Genomic DNA, 17,136 nt, shown 5'->3' with positions numbered 1-17,136 from the left:
AACACTGTAAGAGCACACACAATGCTATTTCTGTCTCTACGCTCTGTAAAGCTAAATAAAGGTTTAAAAAAGTTATTGATGGTGTTTTCGCACACGCACAAAACTACCAGAAACTTCTTGCAAATGTTTGGGGTGTGCTGCAAATTATTAGCAAGACTTCTTTTCTGCCAGCCCCCCTAGTAAATGTGTGGCTGAAGTTTGGGCGAGCTAATGCGGGAGCACAGCAGGTAATATCAATATCACGCAACCAGTAGAGTCAGTCGTCTATCAAACAGAAGATTGGCGGTTCGATCCCCAGCTCCTGCAGCCACACGTCCCATGTCCCTGTGCCTTGGGCAAGACACTTAACCCCAAGTTACTCCCACTGCTTCAGAGGCGGTGTATGAATGTGTATGAATGGAATTAGTTATTTCTGATGGACACTTTACTCAGCAGCCTCTACCATCAGTGTGTGAATGTGTAGCTGTGACCTGTAGCATAAAAGAGCCTTGAGTAGTCAGAAGACTAGAAAAGTGCTATACAAGCTCAAGTCCATTTACAATATTACAATTTATCATCGTGCACGTAATCAAGGTGCCTCATGGCCAGGTCTCCCTTGAAAAAGAGGTTTTTAATCTCAATGGGACCAACCTGGTTAAATAAAGGTTAAATAAAAAATAAATCATACTTTCATCATTGCAAAAACTGTCATCATAACTTTGGATTCTGTTGCTTGTTCACCATTTTGACACCTCTCCATCCCTTACCGCTGAAAGGAAAGGTCTCCCACTGTCAGGGACATATGTGAACAAGCAACTCTGGAAAATGTCAGGTGTAGCCTGCCTAAAATATTTTTGTGAGTGCATGTGTGAAAACAGCTTGAGTTAAGGATTTCACTTCCTTGTGCAGCTCTTGAAGATCCTGGTAGTTTTGTGGTGAGCTTGAACTATGTGAACTTTTCTTTTAGTTCAGGGTCAGGGAGCACTCACCCAGCTAAACCTTAGGTGAAAGTCAATGTTTCAAACACATTTCTTGTGCTGATGTTTGGCCCACAAGCTGGACTTGACCTCTTAACTTTTCAACCCTTGCAGCTAAAAAAACACTTGAGCTGATGTCAGAGGGATGCCCTGTACTTTAAACACGCGTAATGACTACACAGAGATAAGAACATGTGTTAAAGATTGAGCTTTAGCACCTTCCTTCCAATAAACAGCACTGTCAGAGTGTGTTTTTTTGTGGTGGAAAATGCATGACTCCTGCGAGCATGACTGAGCTAATCCAGTCCAAGCAACACAACAAGTCTGGGCTTGTTTTTGTCTTATTAAAATCCTGGCTTTTCCAGATCTCTAAAGCCATGAAATATTATTGAGGGCATTAATATCACTGCCAAGCTGTGCATCAGGCTTAACTGGATTGTGGAAATCCTCTATTATAATATGAAAGGCATTTAATAGTTTTATGATTATGAAATAATAAGTAACAGTGGGTGGTTGGCACCAGTAGGGACTTAATCCGAGAAAAATGCTGAAACAATCTGTGTTCATAATGAGCACCATTTTCTATAGTTTAAAGTGTTAAATGTTAAAATCTGAGGGCTCTGTTGTGATCATCTTGTCGGGGGTCGTTGGGTTCAGTTCGAGCTGGTTTGAAGACAGACAATTACTGATCAGGTTTCCTGAAAGAAACATCCTCCCTCCAGAGTTTTCCAGTCTTTTATCGGCTTTGTGCCAGACACTTGCCCTCAGCTGGTATTCTTTTCTTGTTTTTCACCTTTTTTTTTTTTTTGCCAGTGTCGTGTTGGTAATTGAAGGTTTCTTTGGCAGCAGTCAGCAGGAAGAAGTGCAGAGCTTGGAGGCTCCTTGCTGAGCTGTGTTTTTTCATCAGTGCTAACACTTCCACACCTCGCTGTTGGCACAACCGCTCTGATCTCATAACTTGTGCTGAGGCTTTCTACCAGAGGTGTCATCGGGGGTCAGAGAGGGCAGGTGGGACACACTCATAGGTGATCAGCTGAATTTTATTTAGAGAAAATGTAACTGCAGCACTCAGATATGTTAATACGTCGGCCGAACGTCTTTTCCCTCAGGTATCCTCATGGTAAATCTATGACGGCGGACAGGGTTGATTATTGGTTCCAGTGACTCAGCAGGTAACTCCCTTGATTTAGTTTTTGGCTGTTGATAAACTTTAATCAACTAATCAATTAATTCTATAATTTGAAAAGTAAAAGGTACCAAGAGGCCCTCAAGCCAGAGAAGCAAATCAGAACCAGGGAGCTGTGTTGCCAAATCAAAGGAATCCCTCATAGGACCCTATGACCCTTTTCAGGGGATGATTTTTGCATAACCCATCTTTTGATTAAATGACTTTTGATAAGGCTAAGAGCTACGCATAGTTTTGAGCAATAAGGGGTGTGGCCGATTGAATGACAGGCAGGAAGCTGTTTTCCAGGTTGCTATGCTTCACTTTAGCTAAAACCTGGTACTGACCTCTAACTGTCATCTTTTGTTCCTGTTGCTTTCATCGTTTAGATATGCTAGGTAAAGATGGTGAGCTAGGTGAGTGTGTTTCAGCAACCAAATTCATTCATTCACCCTGCTTCAACTCCACCTCTTTGGAAGTCAGTTGGAGTCAGCCTTTTTTACACTCAGTCAGTGTGTGTGACAGTTTTTCTTAAACAGAGAAGGAGAGTTTAGTTAACAGTTGGATGTTTACTGTTATTGCACAGTCACTTTAACAAAAATGAAGTTTTAGAACTTACAGAGTTGGATCTCATTTCTTTTCTGTCCCAGTTGTCCCTGGAGTCAGATTTGATTTGGACCAAATGTAAATCACCTAAAATCCATGTTCCCTGTAATCAAAGTGGCCTCTGTCACTGGGACGCTGCTCAGTGTGGTTTTGTGCTCATGTACAGCGTTTCTCTTCCAACATTCCCTCATGCCCCCCCCCCCCCCCCCTCCGGGACTGACATTCCCTTCCTCATGGCTGTCCAAATCTCCAGAGTAAGCAGTGTGACCATCATTCCTCCGTTGGTTGAGTTTCAATCCAAGCTTTAAATCCTGGCGTTAACTGAGCTACCTAGCTAACGTCAACGAGTAAACCATTTGTTTATCAGGATTCTTCATTAACCACTGACAGTTCAGCTGGAGTGAGGACAGTAGAGAGAGTGTAAAATCAATCAAGCCCAGCCCACATAAACAATCTAAAGTTTGTGGACATTGACCTCGACCGACTATGACTTCAGGTCTTGAAGGGATGCCTGCTCAAGCTTGTCGGCTGACATTTGACTGCCAACTTCTACCATACCACACCCATCACCATCTTTTTTTACAACAACTTTAATTATTTGACACAACAATAATCTTTTCTTCTTCTTTTTAAGATTTATTTTTGGGCTTTTTGCCTTTATTTTTAGATAGGACAGTGGTTAAAATAGAATCTGGAGAGAGTGAGTGGAGAATGACATTTGGGAAAGGAGCCACATGTCCGATATGAACCTGGGCCGCCCACTTGGAGGACCACAGACTCCGTTCACGGGGCGTGACCTAACCTCTAGTACTGCACCTATAACTGCACTAGTATAGCATCGAAAAGTACTGAAGCTTTTTTAAAAAATATTACTTCGGTCATACCTTTAACCCCAAAGGAATCCCCGTCGTACAGGAGCCTCTCTGTGTGGAGTCTGCATGTTCTCCCCGTGCATGTGTGGGTTCTCTTGGGGACTCCAGCTTCCTCCAACAGTCCAAAGACATGCTGGTTAGGTTAACTGGTTACTCTACATTGCCCCCATAGGTGTGAATGTGAATGTGGCTGGTTGTCTATATGTCAGTTGTCTATATGTGATTGACTGGTGTCCAGTCCAGGGTGTACCCTGCCTCTCGCCTGGGGATCCGCTCCAGCCCCCCCGCAACCCCGAACGGGAAAAGCAGTACAGATAATGGATAGGGTATTGGCAAGTTTTCGGTAATGTTTTTGTGCAATTTAGACAGTGCGCAGGAGTTTGCTTGCAATTTTTGGTTGATTAAAAACAGAGTTTCCCATTATCAGGTGACTAGGACTTCCATTTGTTTTTGCTGCGGTATCAAAACAGGTGTCATTATCATTAGATTTTTACTTGTAAGTTTTAAATTCTAGTATTGTCACGCTCCTCTGGAGCACAAAAGCCACTGGCTGTGTTCAGGTGATCCTTCCCTTACTTTCTCCCCGAGCGATCGGGTCATGGTTGCTGTTCAGTCCGATGATTGTCATTAGGGTGAAGACGAGGTATGATTGAATCTGTGTCTAAAGGCAGCAGACTGTGTGCCTCCTGAGTGTTGGCGCTGCTGTGCCTGCATCACGGGGAGGTTGAGAATAGCTCAAGCGCGCAGTGAGGAAATGTCAGCAGAAGAGCAGTGACAGAAACTGAGGGGCCCCTCAGGCCCCCTGCCACTCGACTCCCGGGGGAAGCAGATGCCACAGGTTCAGATCTATTTAAGTCTTTAGGAAGGCAACTGTCCCCCTCGTTCACCCAAAATGACTCAAGTCTGTGTAAGTACTGAGTACTGTATAAACATGTCACAGCTTTATGTTTTTAATAAGTTCACTGAACTGACAACTGGTTTCTACATGGTGATGTCCTTTATTGCTCCTTTTTGCCCAACCAAATAGTGATGGGAAGTCTGGTTCTTTTTAGTGAGCCAGATCATTTGGCTCAGCTCACCAACAAGAGCTTGGTCTTTCGGCTCCCAAACGACTCTTCACTTTACCACTTATACCTTTTATAATTCAGTCAAATTTAGCACAGTTTTTTTTTTTTTTTTAAAGATTTATTTTTGGGCTTTTTGTGCCTTTAATTGAGAGATAGGACAGTGGATAGAGTTGGAAACCAGGGAGAGAGAGTGGCGAATGACATGCAGGAAAGGAGCCACAGGCTGGACTCGAACCCGGGCCGCCCGCTTGGGACCACAGCCTCCATACATGGGGCCCTAACCACTGCGCCACCAGCGCCCCAAATTTAGCACTGTTTTGACTTATGATTTATACATGTACACATATATCGCTTAAATTATTCAATACATTTTTTGTACTGAAGTATTCAAAAGTAAAGATGCCATTTTCTAATATCAATAAATTACTCCAGCCAATTGTTTTCATTGCATTAACTCCCTCCTGTTCAGCGCACCCGTTTATGAACGCTGCGATGGACCCCCGCCCATCTCTGTTTGGTGGTATGAGCCTTGTCTAACCTCGTGATTGGTTGCACAGCACACATATGACATTCAGTGACTGCATGCATGGAGCACCAGTAGCGCGGAGATCATCATATCGTTCTGCCTTGTATTACTTTCCAAAAAAAAAAAAAGGATTGTCAATTAAAAGAGCCGATTCTTTGATCTGGCTTACGACCGACACATCACCACAACCAAATGCAGATGTACTAGCTCAAAGAGACAGTTTGATGAGGAGCTGTAAACATGTGTTCAGACTAAAAGGAATAATCTGCAGAGCTTGAATAAAAATAAAGTCAAAGAATAGATATGAATAGATATAAATCACTGAAATCATGTGTCAATATGTTCACATGACACATGCACAGTTTAGTTGAGCTACAGTATATAGCTCGATTAGTCCATTGCATTGGATTACAATCATCGTGTAGGTTTAAAAGCATCGGGGGAGAATTTATTTAATAACAGAAGTCCGACAAGAATATTCACGACAAACAAGTGAGAAAGGGGTATGATGTTTACATCCTGTGATTGGCACATTATAATATTAGTTCATCACGATCTATGCTCACCAGTTAGTTCTTCTCCACTCTTTAGTTTACAAAGCATTGACTCATTGATCACAGTGACGGACTCTGTTGCTCGTCCTTCTATCTTGCCTACCCCCCCCCCCCCCCCCCCCCACTCCGACATGGAAAACTTCCTGCTGAGAATGTTTTTTAGGAGTGCATGTGTGAAAACAGCTAGAGTTCGGTTTATTTTCAAGGGCAGAAAAGACGAGGGATCTGTTTTCAACAGTGCAAATAAACACAGATGATCTGGCCATCAACTTCTGAGATGTACATTTGCTTTACTTTTGGTCCAAATTCTGAATCAGGAACTCTCTATCAAGAACACCTCAGACAGTCAAACATTTGGCTTCTAACCTGGTTATTTTGTTGGGGGAATACAAACAGACCACCCACACATTTACCGATAGATACACAGGGTTCTGCACAGCTACCTCATTGGGCTCCTGAACTAAGAGACACAATGCGTCCCAAAGATCAGGTGGAAGACTGATGAGATGATAACAGATAACCCTCGGTGTCAGGACATGACTCAGGATGTTCCTCCTCTTCAGGTGCACCGAGTCTCTGTCAACAAAATGTTCATAAGTTGGAAAGAGCAAAGATAATGTGTCACTCAGCCAGGTAAACGTGTTCAAACAAACGTGTATTTGCCCCAGAGGATTCTGACTGAATGGGAAAATGTTTGGAAATCTACATCTGTGGAGCTGCAGGGAGGCCGCCCCCTTCTCCCCCCTTACCCACCTATATCTCTGTTTGTTTACAACTTAGGGTTGTCAAGTCTGCGTGAAATACTTTGGACTTGTCGTTTTGTGAAGTTGTGCACGTAAGATGAAAAAGCATGTTTTTGTGCTAGTCTCAAAACGTATGTCGAATTCGGGGGCGTTGATAGGATAGTGGTTATGTTGCACGGCTATATGGAGGCTAAAGTCCTCATTGCAGCAGCCATGGGTTTGAATCCAACTTGGGCCCTTTGCTGCTCCACTCTCTCCTCCCAACATTTCTTCTCCTTTTACTGTCATAATTCTTGACACAAAGAAAGTTTAAGGGTTACCTTTTTGCCCTCAGCTAATCTTTTGTCATTCTTGTTATTAGATACCCATTAAATTACATTCTTTTCATGAATAGAAAAAAAACTTTGTTGTAGCTGGGTAATGAGTGGATAACTTTCAACAATAAATGCTTGGTATTTTCATTCTCTGACTTGTGCCGTTTTCACAAAGCACGGTAGGCTTCCTCTGAAATCTTCCCAACATGCCTGTTCACACATACCTGAACCTCACAGGGAGAGGCCATTCTAGTCGGGTGACGGGGAGGGGGGGGGGGGGAGACAAGACATGATATAAAAAGAATGACACTCAATTGGCGGACGAAGAAACAGAGTCCGATATTATGATGACAATTTTTGCCTAAATCAAAGCTATGAGTAGTTCGAGATATTTACGGTATTAGCAAATAAGCAGAGAAGGCCGTACCGTGGAATAGAAAACATAAAGAAGCAGTTTCATCACAAACAGAGAAGTCACAATGATCGTGTGCATACAATCTGTGGCCTAACTGGGGACAGTTTTTGGGGCGTCGTTGCCTTTTCGGACTTGGTTGCATTAACCTGGTTGCTTGTTTCTCCCACAAGATCTGGCAACACTGGACTAACTTCTAACCCCCCTTTTGTTGTGTGAGTCATGAAGAGCCCCCCTGGCTGTCTCCACTATCTTTCTTGTGTGTTCACACATGAAACTTTTGACATGTCAAGTTGCAGCTTTCAGTATGTTGATGTCCTTAATCATGCAGAAAAAAAAGATGTGCTGAGGTGTTTTAGGTGACACTCGTTTGCTTTGTTTTCATGAAATCTACAACTTAAATGTCAAATATCAATGTGCATTCCATGTTCAATGCTGCTTTACTTTCCGTCTTTCTGAATTCACTCTATGTGGGCTGCCTGCTTGATGTTTGTTGAGTGTAAAGCTGGTGTAGGCGGATTTTGACAGAGGGCCCTAATTTAAAGTGGTTAGGGATAAAGGGTGTGCCTCTGCGGCTGCCTCTGCAAATGATGTTGACAGTGAGACAGCAATATTTTGTGCCAAAGCAGGTGAGCTATTTCTGCCTCGGCTTAAGTGTCTTGTTTTGGCGAGTATGCCAATAGGATGACGGCGACAGAAAATCAGGAACACTTCCATTTCGACGTCCCACACCGTCCCTCTGCGTTCATGAAAACACTGACAGATGGGCCTTGTGTAGTATGCACACATTGTCACCATAACAGAATACACACTGTGCTGAATTCTTCCAGCTGCCTTTGTTTTTGTTTGTGTTTGTGTTTGTGTGTGTGTGTGTGTGTGTGTGTGTGTGTGTGTGTGTGTGTGTGTGTGTGTGTGTGTGTGTGTGTGTGTGTGTGTGTGTGTGTGTGTGTGTGTGTGTGTGTGTGTGTGTGTGTGTTAATATGAGATATGGGGCAACAAAGGAATGCCACCTCTTCTTCACATCTGTTCTCTCTGGTCTGTTTTTTATTCATTTCATTGAAAACATTGCATCATTTTTACATTCCCCACTGTAGAACAGAAGTTTAATAAATAATTCTTAACAGTGACTTTTGAATCATTGATTTCAATGTTTTTCCTCTTTTGTAAAATCTTCTCTTTCTTCTTCAACAGGACGAATGGGCCTCAACTTCCACCACCCTGGAGCAGACCACATAATGCCAATAAACAGTAAGTCACCATTTACTGTGCATTTCATTAGAGATGTTTCAGTTCTACTGATAAAATGTTGCAGCTTTTGTTCATTGTAAAGTGACAAAAAGGGGGATCAAGGTGTTATTAAACCAGGACATATTTGGTCATATATTTGTTCTAAATGACTTTGAGGACCAGAAATATTTTTGCTCCAGTTGTTTGCGTCAGTCCGCAGCCTGCAACAATAATCCACACGTTGAATTTTCCCTCTCAACATATCCACTAAATGTGCGTGTTTTTGCCACAAACAGGATCAGATTGTGATTCCAAATTTCAGACATCGCAGAAAAGATCCCAGCATTGAAACAGTTAAAACAAGAAGCAGGCGTTACATGATTTTTTTCTTTAAAGCCACCAGCTCCATTTAAAACATGCACATTTTAACTGACATAACACTGGAGTTGCTTATCTACGCTGCCTTGAACTCATGGGCGTGTCCATAGGGGTGGCATGGGCCCCTTGAAATCTGAATGGTTGGATATTTGCCTAATCAGACTAAATTTAAAATGAAGTATTCTGGATGTGTTCAACAGTCTGCTGGTAGTTTTCTATATGTGTAAATGTATTAACTGCATTTTGTAATTACTTTTAGTTGTCAATAAATTCTCTGCATACTTTGAACTTACCTTTAAAAATTCCAAGCAATAACTCGTGCATACTGTCAAACTTTAAATGGACTTACTTGCCAATAAATGTGTCTTTGAAAGTTAGACAACCTACAAGAGTTTTGTGACTTTAAATTGTGATTTTGCGCATGCATCTTTATTTTTGAGTCACTAAAGAAGCAAGCTAGGAAGATTTTTTTGTGTGTTACTTACATGTACATAACATTAGTGTAGATAGAAAGGTTAAAACAATTAAATTAATTTAAAGAAAGTCCGGATACAAATTTGTGTTACACAAAAAATGTATCACTCAAGGCACCTGTAGACCAGCATCTCTTGTATTCTGTGAGAAAAAAGAACTATATATGGTTCTGTATCATGTTTTTGGTTCCAAAAAAAAAAGATATACGTTAGGTCTTTTTCTGTAGGCACACTTTCTGAGATGTTTTCAGAGACTTTGAACAACGATCTGATCCTGTCAGTGACAAAAACAAGAACATTATGTGCACATACTTTGATCGGCTCCATTTACCCCGAAGATCACATTGTGGCCTTTTTAAAAGGCTGAAGGCAGAAGCAATCGACTGGAGAAAACCCTAAACTTCACCAACCTACTAGTCATCATAGGATCCAAATGTCTAACTCACCATGGATCCCCCCATTTGGACTTCTAAGTATTGTTATGCTTTGTTCCCATGAAAAACAAACGCCCCCTGACCAAAGTGTCAGAATGCTCTAAGGGCTGGATAACCTGACACCATAAACCTCATCTTCGAGGCAATGAGGGAAGCACAGTTGATATCTGAATAGCACTTCCAAAAATACGCCAACATGTGAGACCAGACCCCCCCCCCCCCCCAAAGTGTCCCCCAGCCAGCAGATGAGACAGGAGTGAAATGAGGTCTTTATCACATATGCAGCTTCAGTGATACCACAGAGGGCTTGAATAATGAAAAGATTGCATGACTTTGTGCCCATTAAACCAGTGGAAATGAGTCCAAAAGACACGACTGACTTACAAAATAAAGCCAAGGGTTAAATTACCCCTTACTGCGCTGCGGAGCAAACAGCGTATCTTTGCGCTGGTGCTGTTTGTGCGTGTTTGATAAGCAACTATACGCAGTAATTAGTGGAAAAAATCCTCCCTATCTTTGCACATTTGCTGTGTTTCAAAAAGTGTATTTCACAAACATTGGAGCTAACAGCCACGTGCAGTTGGAGTATAAATGACCTTCTGCTGAGAGTTGGTGGTAACTGCGCCACAGTATTTATAAGACATGTCACACGCAAACTCTCTAGTGATCAGGAAAACATTTCTGTTTGAGTTCAAAACAAATTAAATAAAGTCTGTAAGTATTACTTTGACTGTTATTAGTATAATCAGGGCTTAAATCAGTCCAGATCGGTCAGAGGCTCCACACTTCATCCACAGTAGAGAAGACGGTCTGCAGCCGTTACATTTGAGGAGAATGCGAGTGTTGTTGTTTTTTTCTTCAACTTGTCCTTGCTTGCCCCATTCAGAGAGGAAGCTTTGTTTTAATCAGTTTCATTTTCAAGTCTGGCCTCTCAATTAACTTGAAAAAGTTCCCCCTCGTGTCCCAGCTCATCATCTTTATAAAGACAAAAACTGTGCCCCGTCAGCATGACAGTGCAGCTCTGCAAAAGAGTAAAGGTGCAGATGGCTACTCTTCACATTCAAAATGCAAAACAAGAGCAAACAGCACGGAGCAGGAGAACCTTTGGGGGGCATCAGTGCCTGAATACCATCAAAGTTATGCATTTGACCTTGAGAGGAAGCAGGTAGTGGGACAATTTTGGAGCTAATAGCGATTACATTTAATTCTTAGTGAATCAAGCCCAGAGTGTTCCAAGCCAGGGTTTTTTAAATTGATCAATTGCATCGTTTGAAGATTACAAGCGATACTCCAATAGGACATAACATATCCGTCTTTGGTTGTGCTTTAAGGAGTAATATTGTTTCCCATCTTTTTGTACAAACCTCAGCAAAATATCAGGCATGTCTTTTCTGACTTGCGATCAAAGACAATTCAGAGAAGCTCTGTTTTTTCCCCCTCTCTGGTCATGTTCAGTTGGCCTGCAGGGTATAGAAACCGGTAAAGGCAGAAAGACTTTCTCAGTGTAGCACTTTCCACCATCAAATCTTGACAACGCCGGTGCTCCTCTCACATTTTGTTCCTTTCATCAGTCGTTTCCTCAGAGAACGTGTCCCGGATTGATGTTAAACTGTTGTGTCATGGGATTACGCTCAGGCAAGCACAGATCTGCCCGGATCTTCCAAGTCTGTCAGAACTGGCTCTCTCTCTCCGCTGTAGTCTGTGATGTGTGCAGACAGGGGAAGCTTTGGTTTCAACTTTAAAGTGTTTTACTCAGTGTTTCTACTTCATTTCGTCCCATTAGCTTTGAGGCTTCATGCTGAGAGGGATACACTTTCTCCTGATGGCGTTAGCACTTGAAGTGAAGAAGAAAGAACGCAGAGTAGTGAGCGTAGGTCTTCTATCCAGATTTATTGCTGTTGTTCATTTGACAGCTTAGTAGAAGTGTCTGAAGCTTTGAAGCAGAGCAAAGTGAGAGACATCAAACTCATCATGCCCAGAGGAACCGCTAGTTTCATTTCAGACATTTTTTCTCTCCCCTAGACACCACACAATTTAAAGTTGGTACTTATTCTTAACCCTAACCTTTCCCTTTTCTCCTCTGCCTCAGTCGGGTTCCCAGCGCTAAGTTGTCTTAATTTCGCCTTGGTTGCTAGGTGCCTTTGTGTCTTGCCAAGGCCAGACAGTGAGAGGGCAAAGCTGCAGAGAGGCAGCCCAGGTTTTTTTGTGGGGGAATTGGGGAGCCAGATCTTTTTAATGAAAAGATAGCAAAGGGAGAAGAGGCTCAGACACAATATATTCCCTGAGAGAAGCCAGAAGGGCGAGACACACAATGAGGCTCTCACAATGCAAAGGCCCATATTGGTTTTTCAAGTGCTTTGTGACTGATGCTCTCACAGGAGCAGGAGGATTTGTTTAGCACTGTATTAGCCCTGCGGCTGCTTGTTGAACTGTCCTAAGCCACATTTTGTCTCCTCTGTGGCTTGATTTCAAAAACTAAAAAACTCTCAAGCACAATTTTAACATACAATTGGTTGATATACACCTCCTCCCCTTCCCTCCCTAACAATCAGAAGAGAAATCTGTCTTGATCTTATCTAGAACCAATATCAGGCCGACATTGTCTGCTAATGCAAAGGGAGTTAACAGATTTGCTCTTAAAGCTCCTGCAGACATGTTTGGTTTTTAGGATTTAAAAATCTGGATGGTTGAGGCTCTGGTTTAGGTCAACTGGTAAGTTTTGCGCTCCACATACAAAAGTAAACTCATCTGCGTGCATGTCCATCCCACTCTCTCTTCCCGCGATGTGGTGCATTGCGGTGTGGTACATTGCGGTGTGGTATGGTGCGAGCAATGCGATGAGGTGCTGTCGTTTATAGAGAGGGGTCAAGGAAATGTGGGTTAAAGATCTGGGAGAAAGCTTAAAATCCAACCTTCCTGTAGTAACTTTATTGTTGTCATGAGCTTCATTTGAGCCACATTTCACATACAGAACACTTCAAGGAGCATAAAAAATGTTACAAAGATAAGATTTTTTTAACTGCCACATGTGACCAGCTGATTAGATTTAAGTGATCACACTTCTCACCTTTGCCTCGCTGTAGATTCAGATCACTTCAGCGTAGACAACATATCTCTGCACTCCTCCTCCCAGAGCCCCATCGCTGCCAAACGCCTTCAAACCCTCTCCTGTGGGAAGTTTCCACTGGCATCTGGCCTGCCATACGTGCCCAACTTTTAATATTTCACCAAGGCCATGATAATGACTAACCTGCTCCACCGTCCGTCCTGCATGCGCTCTGATTTTATGGCCTCGTTTGTGAATATTCACTGCAGATTAGCACGAACACGAGCCGGTGAGGGTTCATTAGGCTGAGATCTCCGGCTATAGGGCGTCACGTTATGTTGCCTAATCTGGGCACATTTCCGTATATAAACCTCATCTGTCCCCTCCTGTCCCACCTGCCAGCATCTGCATGCATCTGTTGCCAGGGCAGGTGCTGCAGGTTTACTGTGGGCTGCTGCCAGGCTGTAATAACCCCCCCCCCCCCCTCCTGTTTCCGAGCCTCAGGTGTGGCCATCTGTGGTTCCACTGTTGCCTTAGAGATTTTCCTGCTTTTGGTTTATTTCCACAACCCATGTCTCTGTGTCTCTTTCCTCCTTCTGTTCCTGCCCCCGACCCCCCTGTCTCTCCTTGTGTCTCCCCCCCCTCCCGTGCTCACAAGCAGCCCGGAGCTATGGCCGCAGAAGAGGTAATTTCTCTGACGGGGGGTCTGTTTGCCATGTCGGACATGTCTCTTTCAGAGGCTGAGGGGGGGGGTTCAATTGTGGTGTCACTCTCTGCTCTTCATCTGTGCTGTGATTGAATGAAATCATATTAATTTTGACACTCTCTTTTCCATGTTGTGCGTTTAATCAACACTGGAAGGCAAAAGGTCTAAACAGTCTGTCTCTATGAATCTCGTTTTGCTTGATGATGGTGAGAGGGAAAAAAAAAATGTCTGCCCATTTTCTCTTCTCTCTATTCTGAGTCAGTGTTTACCTGGGATTAGGTTGCAAAATTAAATTACAACATAGTTTAAATGAGACAGAAGAGCAGCAAATAATGGCCGACCGTGTAAAGGACTTTCGAACCAGACACTCTTCTCTGTGTAGTTAATAAAAAAGTTTGACTGTCCTGATTAGAAGAGAAAAAGTCAAGTGTGGAGCGGCAGTCTTAAAGGCTTTATATGCAATTTTTCACACTTAAATATAATATAAATCAAGTATATCCTCTGAAAATAACTCTGTGAGTCATGACTGTCTACAATGGGTGTAACACAGTCCCACTGTCTGTGATGTTTTCAGAGTTTTCAGAGTCCTACCTCCAGTTTGTTTACATCGCCCGGCCGGCTCTGGGCTTGGCCGGCTGACTCCTCCCCTCACGTATAAAAGTTGTTTAATTGAGGAACTAGAGAAAAGAAGAATAACATACTGTACTCACTGCTTAACTGTGTTTCTAGATCACGCTCATTTCAGGTAAATTTACATGCAGTGTGAAGATACGAGCAGAATAAAGATATTTATATATATAAAGCCTTTAAACTGAAAGTCTGAAGCACTCTGATAGCATATAAAAATCCTTTATTTAACAGGGATTGTCAACGCGTTTCGACTCTACTGAGTCTTCGTCAGGACTCTTCTCTGTGTGTTGCCTTTGTTTACAGTTTGATGAGGTAAGAGAGCGGTCTGTAGCTGTACTTACAGACACATACATGTGTATAAAACATGGACGTAGTATCAGTGACCTCACTCATTTGTTTCTGTCTCGGTGACGTCACCCATAGCTTTCAAAAGAGACATTATGAAGCCCAAAGATTGCGGTCGCCATGTTGGCAAATGCTGTCTCAGCCTAACTTTTGATCAATCTAAAAACAGACAAAAAGGGGAAAATGAGGCTGGTCTTAAACATCCTGGAAAACAGCGACAACCTGTCCATTCAAAACAGTCACCCCCCTAATTATGCAAATGTATGAATAGCTCTTTTAAGATAAAAACGGGTGAATTATGAAACTATCTCCCCCCTACATGATACCAATAAAAAATATTAGCTATTGATACCAAAACCTTTTTTTAACCAGGCTGTAAACATGTTTATTTCTGCTGTAAAAAAATCACATTTATGACGGGACGTAATGGGGATATTTAGGCCTTTGGATAAAGCCTCAAGTGGACCCTCAGAGAACTGCAGTTTTTTGCACTCCAGCATTGGCTTCATTTCTCAACATGGGCGGTTGCCGCTTGGTTAAGATGTATAATTAGTGTTTAATCGTCATTAGATGACTGCAGATAGTTTGGGGGATTGCATTAAAGCTGGTGCTTTTCACACCTTTTGCAATCTACAGGACCGTTATCAGCATGCAGTCAACACCTTCTGCAACATCAGTGGTTGATAGTGGTCATTTTAAAGACACTTTAAAGCACTTCGCCTACAGATTGTGCTCCATTATGTGTAATCTCTAAATAGGGATTAAGCACCACTTTTGCGCAGTCCATGTCGAATATGTCTCTTTTCATTCCAGCTCAAAATTGGCTGCCATATTGGTAATCAGTTGATTTTTCTCTTCAAAAATCAAAAATTGTAATCAGTCCAAAAACACCAGTCTCCTCTGGCTCTATTAGGGATGGGAATTTGTCAGGGAAAAAACATCAAATGATCTGTTTGCATCATTTGGTAATACCAATGGTTGGAGTCCTGTCAAAATGACTCTGCAGGGTTTCATAATGGGGAACGCTGACTCAGAAGTGATTCATCATCTGAATGGCAACGACAGCTCGGCTCTGATTTGATGTGCTTTGTTGACTAATTCTCTTTTTCTGCAGCGAGGAGGAAAGCTGCTGGGTGACATTTGTAAGGCCACTGCAACATTACTGTTTGGTGGTTGTAGCACGGTGAAGCTGGAGCAAACAATCAAACTGCTCCGTGTAAAATGGGTGATGAGGTGCTGACAGGAAGACGGAGACTAGTGTTCCTTCTTACTTTGTGTTAATCTGATCTCAGGACGAACTGAAGGAAATAATAAAGAAAGAAATACAAGAGAAAGTATTCTGCATGGAACCAATATTTCACATTTGAAACATAAATATCATTACAACAAAAACACATACTTTAAAATGATACCACCCCTTAGTAGTGTTTGGAAGTATCTTTAAAGACACTACAGATCTTCATTCATCTTGTTTAACCAAAAGCTGCAGCGATCAAAAGAGAGCACTGTCTATACTGCACATCTACATTGCCAAGGCTTATGCTGCTCGATTGTAGAAAAGTGGTGGTGGAATGTCAGCTCACACTGTCCAACCCGATTGTCATGCACGACCTGAGAGCTCACTGTACGAGTTAGATCAGGGCAGAGCATTCACAATTATCAATAGAAAACTCCCAGAGATGGATGTTTAAGTCATATCTTTGTGTATTGTCTCATGCACGGCTCGAGTACACACGTCCCACACTCTCTCTCTCTCACAGACACTCGTCGATAAACACAAGCTAACTAGCAGCTGTCATGATCATAGGTGAGTGCAGATTAAACAGGGATGCCTGCTGTTGCCACGGGGATTTGGCGCTGTCCGTCACTTTTTGTGCAGGCACATTTAAGAAGAAAAGGGTCGAAGTCGGTGAATTGGCTGGTGGCTCTGCTCTCATGGTGTGAGTGTGAGCAGTCGTATGTACAAAATATCGAACATGCCAGAAAATCATCCACCTGTTCTGAGCAGCTGAAGAGGCGGATGATCACCATCGTGCGCTGCAATTCGGCAGGATGTAAAAACGTTCAGCATGACTCAGAAATCAGGATATTATGCTGAAATCGTACAGTGTACACTCCAACATGTTTGTGCAATTTAGACAGTGTGCAGCTGTTATCTTGAATTTCTTTTGGTTATTAAAAACGGGATATTACCCAACATGTGGTGCCTAGGACTTCTAATTTTGTGCAGTGGTATCAAAACATGAATTGGCATTGTTTGATTTGCACTAGCATCATATTGATGTTAAACTTTGTGGTATCGTGACAGCCCTCGGTTGTACGGTCCAATTTTACTTCTTCAGTCCAGGGTCTGTTTTTCAGATATTTAAATACGATTTGTTTGTGGATCAAATGAGGTCTGACTGACATTTCCTCTCAAGTAAAACACTAAGTGTCACGAGGCTTGCTATGTTACCTCTTGGTCTCTACACAGCAAATATGCTACACTGTGAAATGTTGCCCTTGGCCTTTCGGAGCCACGATAATCCGATTTTGGTAATCTTGAAAAGTTTACATTACTTTTGCATCAGTGTTATCCATTCAATTGTTTCTTAGAAAAGCCGACACAAAAGTAAGAAGGATCAGCCGATCCTGGAAAACAAAATATTTTAATTTCAACATTCAGATCCCTCTGATCCAGAT

General features: G+C 42.4%; 1 protein-coding gene across 6 annotated transcripts in view; it reads left to right on the top strand.

Moving 5' to 3' along the window:
* cpeb3 (cytoplasmic polyadenylation element binding protein 3) overlaps positions 1 to 17,136 on the top strand; it is a 53,843-nt gene that overhangs the window by 18,693 nt on the left and 18,014 nt on the right. For 4 of the 6 annotated variants that reach the window (XM_061040730.1, XM_061040729.1, XM_061040732.1 and 1 more), the window contains 2 exons: positions 8,407 to 8,463; positions 13,435 to 13,458. In XM_061040730.1, the coding sequence (XP_060896713.1) occupies positions 8,407 to 8,463; positions 13,435 to 13,458 (81 nt within the window). The remainder of the gene's footprint in view (positions 1 to 8,406; positions 8,464 to 13,434; positions 13,459 to 17,136) is intronic. The other 2 variants (XM_061040731.1, XM_061040733.1) reach the window with 1 other exon arrangement.

The sequence above is a fragment of the Labrus mixtus genome, chromosome 6 (genome assembly GCF_963584025.1).
Source record: "Labrus mixtus chromosome 6, fLabMix1.1, whole genome shotgun sequence".
Lineage (NCBI taxonomy): Eukaryota > Metazoa > Chordata > Actinopteri > Labriformes > Labridae > Labrus > Labrus mixtus.
This window is presented reverse-complemented; position numbering and strand designations above follow the sequence as displayed.